This window comes from Jaculus jaculus, unplaced genomic scaffold (assembly GCF_020740685.1).
Source record: "Jaculus jaculus isolate mJacJac1 unplaced genomic scaffold, mJacJac1.mat.Y.cur u25, whole genome shotgun sequence".
Taxonomy (NCBI): Eukaryota; Metazoa; Chordata; class Mammalia; order Rodentia; family Dipodidae; genus Jaculus; species Jaculus jaculus.
Window position 1 is genome coordinate 6,143,987 of NW_025423515.1, and position 14,733 is coordinate 6,158,719.

Consider the following 14,733-nt stretch of genomic DNA (forward strand, 5'->3'; position numbering starts at 1 on the left):
CACCTTTGTGAACTCTCAGGTGACTACAAAGATCTGACTTGGCAAGAAAAGCTCTCCCACATTAAGTTCACTCATGTCTTCAAACCTGTGTGAATTCTCTAGTGCAGAGTGAGATGTGTCTTGAAGATGAAGATATTACCACATTTAATACATTCATATGAATTCTTTGATATTTCCTAAGGTCTTTCTTTGCAAGGAAAGTGCTCTCTCATTCATTGCCTTTATATGCTTCTCATCTATATGAATTCTCTGATGAATGGTTAGCCATGACTTGGAGATGAAAGCTTTTCCACATTCAGTACATCATATGGCTGCTCACGTGTGTAAGTTTTCCAATGATCTGCGAGATTTGACAGAGATGAAGGCTTTCCCACATTCAGTTCATTCACATGGCTTTTCCACTGTGTGAGTTCTCTGATGACTTGCACATGAAAGCTTTCTCAAATTCACTACATTCATATGGCTTCTCACCTGTGTGACTTCTCTGATGAATTGTGAGATTTGCCTGGCGTGTGAAGCCTTTTCCACATTGAATACATTTATATGGTCTCCCACCTGTGTGAGTCCTCTGATGTTTAATGAGATGTGAACTGGAGATGAAGGCTTTCCCACATTCAGAACATTCATATGGCTTTTCCCCTGTATGAGTTCTCCAATGAATTGTTAGGTATGACTTGGACAGGTAAGCTTTCTGACACTCAGTACACTCATATAGCTTTTCACCAGTGTGAGTACTTTGATGATTAATGAGATGTGACTTGGAGATGAAATCTTTCCTATGTTCAGTGCATTCATATGGCTTCTCAGCTGTGTGATTTCTCTGATGCCTAATAAGATATGACCTGCGGATGAAGGCTTTCCCACATTCAGTACATTCATATGGCTTCTTACCTGTGTGAATTCTCTGATGAGTAGTAAGATTTGACTTACAGGTGAAGGCTTTCCCACATTCAGTACACTCATATGGCTTTTCACCTTTGTGAATCCTCTGATGATTTGTGAGCTGTGACTTGTAGATGAAAGCTTTTCCACATTCTATACATTCAAACGGCTTCTTACCTTTGTGAGTTCTCCGATGTCTAATAAGATGTGACTTGTAAATGAAGGCTTTCCCACATTCAGTACATTCATATGGCTTCTCACCTGTATGAATTATCTGATGGTTCATAAGATTTGACTTGAAGATGAAGGCTTTCCCACATTCAGTACATTTATATGGTTCCTCAGCTTTATGAATTTTCTGATGGTTCATAAGATTTGACTTGAAGATGAAGGCTTTCCCACATTCAGTACATTCATATGGCTCCTCACCTGTGTGAATTCTCTGATGGTTAATAAGATTTGACTTGCAGATGAAGGCTTTCCCACAGTCAGTACATTCATATGGCTTTTCACTTGTGTGCCTTCTCTTATGCCTAATAAGATCTGACTTACCGATGAAGCCTTTTCCACATTCAATACATTTATATGGTTTCTCACCTGTGTGTGTTCTATGATGATTACTGAGCTGGAACTTGCGGGTGAAGCCTTTTCCACATTTAATACATTCATATGGCTTCTCTTCTGTGTGAATTATTTGATGATTCGTCAGTTGTGACTTGGAGGTGAAAGCTTTCCCACATTTAATACATTCATATGGCTTTTCACCTCTGTGTATTTGATGATACACAGCGAGATGTGACTGGGTGATGTAAGCTTTCCCACATTCATTACAGTCATTAGGGTTCTCACCTGCATCAGTTCTCTGATGATTACTGACCTGTGACTTGGAGATAAAGGTCCTACATTCATTCAGCTTGTCACCTGTGTTTCTTCCTTGATAACAATTCTGATATAACTTCTGGTAAACAATATTTTGGCATTGTTTAAAATCATCAGTCTCAGTCCAATTCATTTTCTGTTGAGTTTTTAGTTCTGAGAAATAAAAACAAAGTTATTCCATTCAAAATACTAAACACAAATTTGACTCACAAGGGCTTCCTACTATTTGGCAGAGTATTATTATTTACAAAAAGACAGCTCACATTAATTATATTAATGCTACTTTTCAACTGACTTCTGTACTATTCTCTATAGAGAGTTTCTTGACATGGGGCATGAATTACACAACAAAGTGCAAACTCAGCAAATAATTTCCTATTTAGCAGAATTTATTAGAGACCTCTAAGTGAGATGACTTTTTTGTTGTTATGTTGGGTTTTCATTCCTCCTCAGTAAGTTCTGGTCTAATTTTTTTGAAGACAGCAATTCTTTCAGTTAGGTTTATTTAACCATTTAATTTTCAGTGAAATATGAAGAAAAGTTTTTCTTATTTTCCTCTGGCAGTTACTTGCCTAAGTGTTTACACATCATTTTAGCACATGTGGACTGGATGTTTTTCTCTATAATATTTTGTTTATGTACAAAAACTAGTGCCAAATTCTACTACAATAACATAGGGAATGTATTTTTGTTTTTAGCCTCTCTATTACCACCTTTCTCCATGGTACATATTCATGATAGGTTTTTTATTTTTTATGTTTATATGTGAATGCCTGTTTGTGAGTTTAGAAATGTGTTACCAAATGCATGCTTTCTGATAATAAGTCAAGCTTGGTCGTCATTGTCTTTAATTTTGTTTAACAGTGCCTCATGTTGTAAAATGCTGTGCATACAATATTATGCCCTATGAGATTAGAGGAATTCTCAGTATTCTGGTTAATTCTGGTGATCTGAACTCATGATTATGCAAAAGCATATTAACCCACTGCGTGAGCTTCCCAACCAATATTGCATTTCATAGTGACTATGGATATGATATTTTAAACATTTTCTTAAATACTAATATCTAATTATTAGTAGATGAACATAGTTTTCAATCATTATTGTTCTGAATGAAAGAGAAAATGAGAAAGAAGAAACAGAAAAAAGTCTGCATGAAAAATAAGAAAAACTAACCATATTATGACATGAAAGCAAAATAATAGTAATTAAAATAAAAATAAAGAGTAAAATATGATTATGAAAAGTATCATAATATGAATAAAATGAAAACAAAGCTATTAATGCAGAAAAACAGTTGAAAAATAAAGAGAAAAGAACAAGTTGAAAAACAGCTACATTGTTTCTACAAGTGGTTGTTGGCAGAATGGTGGTTCATCTGTAGACTGATATAGTCATTCTGTGCTCACTGTTGATGGTGATGGTATATATGCATTGATGGATGGACCCATAAGTAATGTCAATAGCAGGTCCGTAGGCAAAAAAAATTGTATTTTCATATAAAAAGCCATTAAAAATACATTGAGATTAACATAAAAGGCAGAGCCCTGAATTTATTCCATAAACAGGGAAAAATACAAGGCCTCTCTATTGTCTATCAGACAGTCAAAAACCAAAAACAAGGACTCTTAGTTCAATTCAGGAATGCAAGTACCCAAGCAAGAATCAAGCCACTAGAAAACCTTGAGATTGGCATACATGTGGTAAGGGGAAGGATCCACCCATATAATTGATGTGGTTTTATAATTTTCAGAGTCATTTTAAAACTAAATATGTAACCTTATAATGAATGCCTACAGGCCAAACAATATAATCAATATAGCTTATCATTCTCTATACTTTGAACATCAATAAGCAATATGATTGACTCTTCACCATGAAGGGTGAGAACACCAAAACTTCCCTCCTTGGCCTCTCTAATGCAAAACTTGATCAGCAATTCTCCATTTGGTCCTGTCAGATCGAGTGTTTTGTCTTTTGTCCATCTCCCACATATAAATTTTTAATGTGTAATGACTCCCTGAATTACCCATATTTTCAGGTTTCAAAAATTTCAAATTGTTAATTCTAGCATTGCTCTAATGTGAGTTTGCTGGTACAGAGTGAATGACAGCCATACTGATCTGAATCTCTAGAATTAACATCTGCATGAGACACATATTTCTAATAACACTACAGATACCACTGTTGACACAGAACTCTTTGTACTATCTGGTCTGTACCTGTGGCTTTACATTTTATTTTCACATAGAACATAAGAATGGACTATTTCTTACTTTTATTTGTACTGTCATTTATATTTTCTTTCTTCAATGTCCCAAATGCATATTTATAAATCCCTGATATACTAACTATATTTTACAAATCAAATACAATTTTTTTACCTAGATTCTCATGCACATTGCACAGACATGTTCTAATTTCTTATCATGGAATCTCTGATGCTATCTTTTCTCAGCTACTTCTAAATTTCACAGGCAATAGTAAATATAATTATGTTCAATACTTTCTTTGTGTCAACATTGTAAGAAAAACCACCATTATAGAATTGTATTCTTGAATAAATATTTTTCTTCCTTAAGGTGTTTCTTTAAGGATTTTGTCACAGCAGTGAAAGTGGCTCATGGCATTATACTGAAACATACAGAAAATGGTCAGTTAACAACATAGTACAATATCTAACACATATTTTACCAAACCACTTAAATAGGGAGGTATATTTTGGAATGCAAAAGAAAGCATTCTTCGGGCTGGAGAGATGGCTTAGTGGTTAAGCGCTTGCCTGTGAAGATTAAGGACCCCAGTTCGAGGCTCAGTTCCCCAGGTCCCATGTTAGCCAGATGCACAAGGGGGCGCACGTGTCTGGAGTTCGTTTGCAGAGGCTGGAAGCCCTGGCGCACCCATTCTCTCTCTCTCCCTCTATCTGTCTTTCTCTCTGTGTCTGTCACTCTCAAATAAATAAATAAATAAATAAATAAATAAATAAATAAATAAGAAAGCATTCTTCAATATCAGAAGAAGAGTAGAAACTTCTCCATGTAATAAAAGGTGGGTGATTCCCAGTAATACCACTTATCATGACAATTTCTGATAAGTTCTCATCTCATTGACCTATTTACAAATTATGCATTTACTTGCCTGGAATCCTCTGAATTGAGCCTTCTAGTACACTCCATGGTGCATATCCATGCTCTAACTTGAAGATTAAATCTGGTTTGGTCATACAGTTCCCTGTTGTTGGGAAATAATGTACAAATTGTGTCAATATGTTATAGTAGGTGGACTTCTGTAAGACAAAATCTGCATTTCTATAGCTAATGTCTATTAGGTGAACTGCAAAGTTAGCTTAGAGAAAGTTTATACTCCTGGTGTTCATTAACTGGAATACTTGCCTGAAGGGACATTGAAAATATTTGCCTCAAGTGACTTTGAACAGCATATGTAATACAATATTTTTTAATAAGATATGGACTCACTCTAGCCCAGGTTGGCCAAGAAGAGATACTGTAGCCTGAGACTGGCCTCATACTTGCAGAGGTCTTTCTAACTCAACCTCACACATTTAGGAACAAAAATCTTAAACAATGATTAAAAAATAAAAAAAAATGCATAGAGCATAATGGAAGGGGAACATAATGAAAGTAGAAAGATGAGAAATGACATTAATGATAAGTAGAAATAAGAGAAAGTGGTCATAAAAAGAAAAGAGAAATATTGTGGGGAAAGAGTTCAATTAAAGAATTTAATATTTAAAAAATAGTAAAGTAGGGGCTGGAGAGATGCCTTAGTGGTTAAGGCACTTGTCTGTAAAGCCAAATGAACTAGGCTTGATTTCCCCAGTACCAGTACAAGCCAGGTGACCAAGGTAGTGCATGCACCTGGAGTTTGTTTGCAGTGGCTGAAATCCCTGGCACACTGATTCTGTCTATCTGCCTTATCCTCTCTTTCCCCCTCTCAAATAAATAAATAAATATTTTTTAAAAAGTAAAACAGAAAAGAGTATTCACAACTAAACTGTTAAAGCTGAGGGCTGGAGAGATGGCTTAGCGGTTAAGCGCATGTCTGTGAAGCCTAAGGACCCCGGTTAGAGGCTCGGCTCCCCAGGTCCCACATTAGCCAGAAGCACAAGGGGGCGCACGCGTCTGGAGTTCGTTTGCAGAGGCTGGAAGCCCTGGCGCGCCCATTCTCTCTCTCTCCCTCTATCTGTCTTTCTCTCTGTGTCTGTTGCTCTCAAATAAATAAAACATTTAAAAAAAAAAAGAAATAAACTGTTAAAGCTGAGACAAAAATTGCATTACTATTTAAAAATACCTTAGGCAAGCCGGGCGTGGTGGCACACGCCTTTAATCCCAGCACTCAGGAGGCAGAGGTAGGAGGATTGCCATGAGTTCAAGGCCACCTTGAGATGACAGAGTTAATTCCAGGTCAGTCTGGACCAGAGTGAAAACCTACCTCAAAAACAACAACAACAACAAAAAAATTAAATTAAAATAAAAAAAATACCTTAGGCAAATGAATAAACCACAAGGAATATTAGGAAACAATAGCCTTGGATTTATAAGAATTGCCCTTAAGTAGGTGCATGTATATAATAACCATGTTCTAAAGTATTAAAAAAAAAAAAGAAATACAAATAATTTGAAGGGTACCACTGAGTAAAGCATGTGAATGTCCTTACACACACACACACACACACACACACACACACACACAAAAGAAAAATGAAAATTCCATAAATCAACACAGGACTATAATGTAACAATTAATGTTATATATAACAGAGGGCCTCAATTGTGATGAAAAATGCCTTAGTAGTAGAACACCTTTCTAGGATGTATGAACTGCTAAGTTCAATTCAAAGCATAAAGGGAAAAAAAAACAAGGTAAAACCTTAGCCTAAGATATATGATCAGTGCAATGAACAAAGTCTGCACAAATCACAAGGGAGAATAGAAAAATGTCTTTGTCTGGAGGTCAAATGGATATAAAGAAAAAGGACTCTAAGGAGAAATGTATCCAGGTATGGTGGTACACACCTTCACCACAAACAACTGGGTACCTAAGGTAGGAAAATCACTAAGATTTTGAGGACAGACTTGGTGACACAGTGCACTCCAGGATAACCTAGGGTAGAGTGAGATCCAGTCTCCAAATAAAAAGAAAAAAATTAACAATGGTGGTATGAAGATAACTGTAGGGTAGCATATTAAGTAATAAAACTATTTTCTCTGGTTCTGAATTGATTGTCATCATCTTAAAGCAGCTCTACTGACCTCCAAGAGATTTTTCAACACAGTAATATCAATGAAATCAAGAACACTTACATAAGTCTATGATAATGGAAATAGGCAATCAACACTCAACAACCAGAAATAAATGCTATAAATTTTCACTAAATATTCCAATTGGTAATGTGTAAATAAGTGATAAAAACATATTAGGGTTTTGATTTTTTGGCAGTAAAAATGTGTATTATAGAAACATTTACTTTCCTTTTTTTTGCTGGCTCTGCATTTTATTTATTTATTTATCTCAATTTTTTAAAACATTTTCCATGATTATTAAAAAAAAAAAAATCCCATGGTAATACCCTCCCTCCCCTTTCCCCCGCTTTCCCCTTTGAAATTCCATTCTCCATCATATCCCCTCCTCATCTCAATCAGTCTCTCTTTTATTTTGATGTCATGATCTTTTCCTCTGCTTATGATGGTCTTGTATCAGGCACTGTGAGGTCATGGATATCCAGGCCATTTTATGTCTGGAGGGAGCACATTGTAAGGAACCCTACCCTTCCTTTGTGGTGGAAAGAAACATTTGCTTTCTAAGTAATTCAATAAGCTCACCCAGAAAGGGGAATTTATATATTTTTCCCCCTTGGGCTATCACATTCCTCTGTAATTGGAGTGAATAGATGTGATTTCAGTCCCCCCCCCCAAAAAAATTCATGGTATATAAATAAAATATGATAACAGAAACAAAAATTCTTCATGTTCTCATTATACTTACAAGTCCAAGTTAACATAATAGAGGTAGAAAACATAACAAGTAATTACAAAGTGAAAATGAGTAGAATAAAAGGGATAGAATGGGCATAGATAGAATTAACTGGGTGCATTGGGAAGAAATAACTTCATATATATTCGTTGTATAGCACAGAAGTAACTTAGCATGCTTCTAGCAACACTTACATTAGTATTTCAAAATAGCTACTAGAATTTTTGAGTGTTCCCCATACAACTAATGCCTAATCTGACAGACTCTTGTCATTATGTATGCGTGTACTGTAAATCCACTTTGTTTTATATAATATGTTCCTTTATGTATGTAAGTTTAAGAGTAAAATATCAAAACAATACCAAATGTTACTAGCAATGACTATACTTATCCACCAAAAAGAAAAGCATTGCTACTCAGAAACTCACGGGAGTTTAGCTCACCCAAGAACATCAGGCTTCTATAGTTCTCCAGCATCACGTCTCTGTAGAGGTTTCGCTGAACAGCATCCAGGTGCTGCCACTCTTGCCAGGTGAAGTCCACAGCGACGTCTTCAAATGACACCAGTTGCTATAATGAGATATTTCTCTTCAATCCAAGACTACAAAAGAGGGACTAGTAAACTGGACTTCATGCTTCTATGTGTCTCTTGGTAGGGACTTTTTCAGTAAGCACAAAGCTTATATGCTGTACCATGGAAGAAAAGACTCAAGACTAATATTGTTCCCGTATATTGCTGAAGTGATTCAGTAAAATAAGGGGTTTTGTTGTTGTTTGTTTGTTTTGTTTTCTTGAGTTAGGGTTTCAAATGTAGCCCAGGGTGACCTGGAATTCACTATGTAATCTCAGGGTTACCTCGAACTCACAGCAATCCTCCTTCCTCAGCCACTGAAGTGCTGGGATTAGAGGCTTGTGCCATCATGCCTGGTGTAAGATGATGATGATGATTAAATGAAAATACAATGGAATGGAATCGCATATATTAGGTCTTGTATTGTACACTGCCTGCCCCGAAGATACAAGGTCATGGGTTTAATTCTTTTTTTTTTTAAATTATTTATTTATTTATTTGAGAGCGACAGACACAGAGAGAAAGACAGATAGAGGGAGAGAGAGAGAATGGGCGCACCAGGGCTTCCAGCCTCTGCAAACGAACTCCAGACGTGTGCGCCCCTTGTGCATCTGGCTAACGTGGGACCTGGGGAACCGAGTCTTGAACCAGGGTCCTTAGGCTTCACAGGCAAGCGCTTAACCGCTAAGCCATCTCTCCAGCCCTGGGTTTAATTCTTGACACTGATAGTGGAATAGAAGCTCTTAATAAAGTTGTGGATTCTGAATTCATATGGAGTCTGATCATCAATGTTGGGGTCATAATAAATATGGCAAAACTGAAAGGATTCTGATTAAATGAAAACAAAATATTAACTCAAAATCACATATATTATAAACAATAAATTAAAGGTGTTTTGCCACCAAGCTACCATGTTGCATCAGTCAGTTTCACCGCAGTTTATGTTGGAAATCCATACAGATACACGGCACTGTGCTTGCCACTCTGCCATGCAACTCCAATCCAATGAACAGACACAATCTGAAACATCTTGGCTCACATGTATGTCACAAATAGTGCTAATAAAGTAGGAGTTTTTCTCTTCTCTTGAGCCCTAATGGTTTACTAACAGATAAATGGTATTTAAAAACTATTTATTTCCTAGCTAGTAATTTATATGTTAAAATAGAGTTTAAGCAGAAGTATTTTAGAGATAGGTATTGTTGTACCAAGAAGCAATGCATTGTTATTAGAAAAGTTCAGGGCCAAGGTAGGTTGTCTTCCACTGACAGCCATAAAATCGACTGATGTCAGAGAATACTTCAAGCATTGCAAAGACCCTTAGTTATCCTCCAGAACCAGGTGGTAAGACTCTATTGCTAAAACTCCACATGTGTGAGATGCAGTGCTCTGGGAAATCAAGCTGCAGCAAAGATGGAAGCCTCCTCCCAGTTAGCTGGCTATCAATGTACTAGGAAGAGCTAAGAAACCTGTTGGGAGAGAAAAGTAATCAATGATGTTACCCTGTGGTGGCCATGCAAGGTTTTTTTTGATGGTAAACCAGGTCAAATGTATCAATTGGACAATAGTGCTATGTCCATTATGGGGAGACCAAATGTTCTGTGATTAAACTTGAGGCATTCTCCATAAGAGGGAATTTCTGCCTGGTACTGAATACTTAATCAGGATCCCCTAGCTAGGGAGGTGTTGCTGTTGCTTTCACATTGCTGGCAGAAACAGCCAAACAAGATCACTTTGTGGGGAAAAGGGGGTTTATTTTGGCTTACAGGCTTGAGGTGAAACTCCAAAGTGGCAGGTGAAAATAATATAACCAGCAGAAGGTGGACATCACCTCCTGGACAACACGTGACACAAAACAATTAACAGGAGAATCTGCTAAACACTGCCAAAGGAAAGGTGGCTATAACAATACAGTGCTCCAGAAGCTTCAATTGTCAAATTTCCAACAGTGGGGGATACAAGCATTCAGAACACCTAAGTTTATAGGAGACACTTGAATCATACCACCACAGCAGGCCATAATTCTTATAGAACTACTCTTGTATTGTTAATATGATATATTATTCCCACTAACCTGCCATCTATTCATGCCTCCTTTTTCATATGGTGGTCACCACTGGGTAGATTAACTATACAAGAAATTGTTGATAATTGACAGTAGAATGTTCGGTACTAAATGAGACACAACTATCACATACTCCAAGGCTCAGGAACCACTGTGGAAGAGGTGGATGAGGGATTGTGAGAGCTGGGCATAGTGGTACATGCCTTTAATCCCAAAACTAGGAAGGCAAATGTAGAAGGATCACCATCAGTCTGAGGGCCTGCTGAGAATGCATAGTGAACTTCAGGTTATCTGGGACTAGAGTGAGAACCTACATCTAAAATCCAAAAAATAGGGCTGGAGAGATGGTTTAGCGGTTAAGCGCTTGCCTGTGAAGCCTGAGGACCCCAGTTTGAGGCTTGGTTCCCCAGGTCCCATGTTAGCCAGATGCACAAGGGGGCGCATGTGTCTGGAGTTCGTTTGCAGAGGCTGGAAAGCCCTGGCATGCCCATTCTCTCTCTCTCCCTCTATCTGTCTTTCTCTCTGTGTCTGTTGCTCTCAAATAAATAAATAAAAAATGAACAACAACAAAAAAATTTTAAAAAAATCCAAAAAATAAAGAATTGTAAGTGACAAAATTGTAGATAAAAATTGTTCTTGACATTAACAACCTCATAGTGGCTGATTCTATCTGCACAAAATCTGCAATGTAAGTGGGAAATAAATGACATTAAAATAGAAGAGAGACTATTTGGAAAGAAGAAGGGAATCAATGCAGATTGGATTTTGGAGGAAGAAAATAGAGGGTGGTGGGGGAGAAATTTTATCATGGTACACTGGATATATTTGGGGCAGTTACAAATAACGAAGTTTTTAAAAGGTAGTATTTTCCCCACTATCACTCAGCATTTAAATATGAAACTGTTATTTATATAGCTCCATAGTGTGGTTAGATAATGAAATTCATCTACAAGTATACAATAGTGTATTCTTCTTTAATCAATGGGAACTCAGATAGCTCTGGGTCATACACAGTAGGCAATCTTTTGAACCATCCTTCAAACAACAATCTCAATAAACTCTTGGCCAAACATTTTAATTGGGCAATTTTCATTATTCAACCTAGAATGTCTGAACAGTTAGTAACTCCAACTCTGACGTGTGTAACCAGTGATGAAGTTCATGGCATTCCAGTTCTGCCTATATCTGTGCTGCTCACAGTCTGGGGAACAACTATCCAAGGCATCAATTTCCCTTGCAAATTTTCTTACAATCCTGGGGCATCAATAAAATCCTGTGGTTTTCTAATGCAACTAATTGTTTATCTATGCCATGGCCCCAATGGCCAACATTTAGGGCTCCACATTACTTAGGGGCCATGTCAAAAAATGCAGCAAATCCAATGATGATTTCATTCCTGTAGTTAATAGGCTTCATAGTACTGGATGGGCTATGAAATTTGTAAATTTGTTGGAAGATGGATTTGAACACCAGGACACTCCTTAAGTATTCAGGCACCCTGACTTTTAAAAGAGACAGCATTCATTCTGATGTCCCAATACAGAACGGCTGGCTCATTCCCAATGTTGGTTTCTCAAGCAATTGCAGCTCAACAGGACCTGTCTGTAAGATGAAATGGTTGTTTGTTTCTGTGCCACCTCCTTCTCACAGCTGTCTATTTATAAATACAACTCTGCACAAGTCTTTAAGACAAAGGAAAAGTTCAGTAAGACTTTCATATAAATTTCTTCTACTCCAGCCCAGACAAAGCTCTTAATTCTTATCATAAACCAAACCTCAGAGTCCATAGATCTTACTGCATTCAGATCTCTAAACTCTGACCAGAACAGCCCATCAAACACCGTTAACAACACTGAATGGCTTCTTTTGGGCCAACATTACAAATTCCTTTTGCAAATCAGTTCCAAAAGACCCAAAGCCACACAGTCATTTTCCAACAGTAACAACTTACTGGCACCTGTGGGTCCCTGGATCATCCAGACAACCATGGAGAGCAGGGTCTTGTGACTGGCCCTGAGTTGCCGTCTCAGAGAGAATTTTGTTGTTTACAATAATCCTCTATGTAAGTTAAGGTTGACCTAGGACATAAACTTAGTAATTTTATCTATGATGTCAAGTAACAAATGGCATTGTTTATGTAAAACTTCATTTCACCATACGCTTTATATAAACATGACCTTTTTTTTCCCTTTTGCTGTTGCTTTGTGGTGCTGATACTGCAGGCAGTGCCTGAACAGGGCAGGGGCTTGATGCTCAGCACCTTTGGATCAGCCTTGCTGTGCTCCCTGGCTCTCATCTGGGTCCAGCTTCACAAGGGGAAAGAAGGAACTCCTGGGTAGGAAGGGGGTCACTGAGATAACCAGGGGCAGTTGGGAAAAGAGAGGGACCCCAGGACCACCAGGGGCTGCTGGGAAGGGACAGGGTCCCTGAGACCACCAGGGAAGGTTATGCCTTCATGGGCCAAAGCACCATTATCTCATTGTGCATGAGCCTGCCTGTGGTCCTGAGCTGCTTTGTAGTGCTTGCATAGCAGAGAAACTTGAAAGGAGATGACAAGGGAGTGAGGAGAAATTTCCTTCCTGAACTTTCCATTTTCTAACCAGATAAGCTATGAAGGCCCATATGTCTGGGTCACATGGATCTCCCCAATCATCCAAGGGGTGACTGACTACCCAAAGGAGGCAGCCTCCCTCTGGGAGAACTTAATTCCCCTTTCAGGAGAACTACTGATCTATAAATTCTTTTTTGGTGGGAGGCAGTAACATTCATGACAGGAAAAGAGTGGAAATGCCACGATCAAAGGGCAAAATCCCTGAGGGCTGAACAGTACTTCAGGGGATTTCCCAATGGTCTGGACATAAGCCTTTCTACAAGTTTAAGAGGCCAGCGACCTGCCCTACAGGTTTTTAAGAGGTATATGTGTTACTGGCTTTTTGTGTTGGAAAGAAGTAAATAGAAGGTCTTTGCCAATACCCAATGGGCCCAGGCAGAGAACAGCTGGCCTTTAGTAAATGCCAAAGAGTGGCCTTGGCCAAGAGACAACAATGGCCAGTTTGTTGTGTCTGCTGCCTTGCAATGGTGTGCACTGAAAATAAAGGAGGGAAAAGAGAATCCAGCCAGCACTCAAAAATGTGGAGGAAAGGCACATGGACTGATATCACTCAGTCACTCTGGGTGAGCATTCACATATCCTGGCCTGTCTCAGAGGGTCCTTATTCAGGCACTGGCTCTGGATCCTGGGATCCTCCAGGCAACCACGAAGAGCAGGGTCTTGAGACCGGCCAGGCACATGCAGAAAGAGCAACTTTGAGGAGGCAGTCTCAGTGAACAGCTCAGTTTATTGTTAGGGAAATGGGTTAATAAGCTGTTGAGAGCAGGAAGATCATCCTAAAGGGATTGTGGCTTTAAAGGTTGCTAGCCAATGCCTAGGAATATTCATTCCAGCATGAAGGGAGAGAGTCAGATGATCTACATAGTGGCAGGAAGAGGATCATAGTGGGATGGGACATGTGAAGGCGGCTGGCTGATAAGGAGTTTCCTAGGCAAGTGGCCAAAAGTCACAGGGCTATCAGCAAAGCCTAAGTTCAGGTGTGCTGGTCTTGGAGAGAGAGAATGGCCTCCTGTAGCCCAGGGATCCTTAGCCATTTCTGGCAGCTCAGGCCCATCTCCTGAAGGCTCTAGCCTGTGCCTGGCAGTGCCCAACAGGCACCAGGTTTGTGTTGTAGTCACCTTCTTGATTCTTGGATCAAGCATTAGACTAAAAGTAGATCTTGGAAAGAAAGGGTTGATTTTGGCTGACAGTATTGAAGGGAAGCTTCCTGATAGTAGGGAAAAGATAGTAGAGCAGAGGCTGGATGTCATCTTCTTGTAAGCATCTGATGGAAAATAGCACCAGGAGACTGAGGCAAGTTTCTTAAGTTGGAACAGTCTATTATAGCCCCAAGACCAATAAAAACAACACACCTCCTCCAGCAATTATCCACCACCCACATTTCCATGAGCTAGGAACAAATCTTGCAAATGTGTAGTTAATTACAGCTATCTTCTACCTGAAAACTTAAATCAAACCACAATGCCAAAAAAATGGGATATCTATATATATTTTTGCCCTGAGTCCATCATATTCCCATATATACTCCAAAGTATAGTGTTATGAGTATTACAGGCACTTACTTGGTCACAAATTGAGAGACAAACACTGACATGCAGGTGGTTTGTCAAGGCAAACTTTACTTCTGCACAGAGCAATATGTATACACCAAAAGGCAGATATAAGCAAGCATACCATGCTGGAAGACCACCTACCTTTTAACCACAAATGAAAAGGAGCCCTGATTATCAT

At 38.6% G+C, this 14,733-nt stretch overlaps 1 protein-coding gene across 1 annotated transcript in view; it reads right to left on the bottom strand.

The window, feature by feature from the left end:
- Nucleotides 1–385: 385 nt before the first annotated feature.
- LOC123457524 (zinc finger protein OZF-like) overlaps nucleotides 386–14,733 on the bottom strand; it is a 33,323-nt gene continuing 18,975 nt past the window's right edge. The window contains exons 2-4 of the mRNA XM_045141406.1: nucleotides 8,184–8,325; nucleotides 724–1,914; nucleotides 386–639 (exon numbers count right to left, since the gene is read on the bottom strand). Coding sequence (XP_044997341.1) covers nucleotides 386–639; nucleotides 724–1,914; nucleotides 8,184–8,325 — 1,587 coding nt within the window. The remainder of the gene's footprint in view (nucleotides 640–723; nucleotides 1,915–8,183; nucleotides 8,326–14,733) is intronic.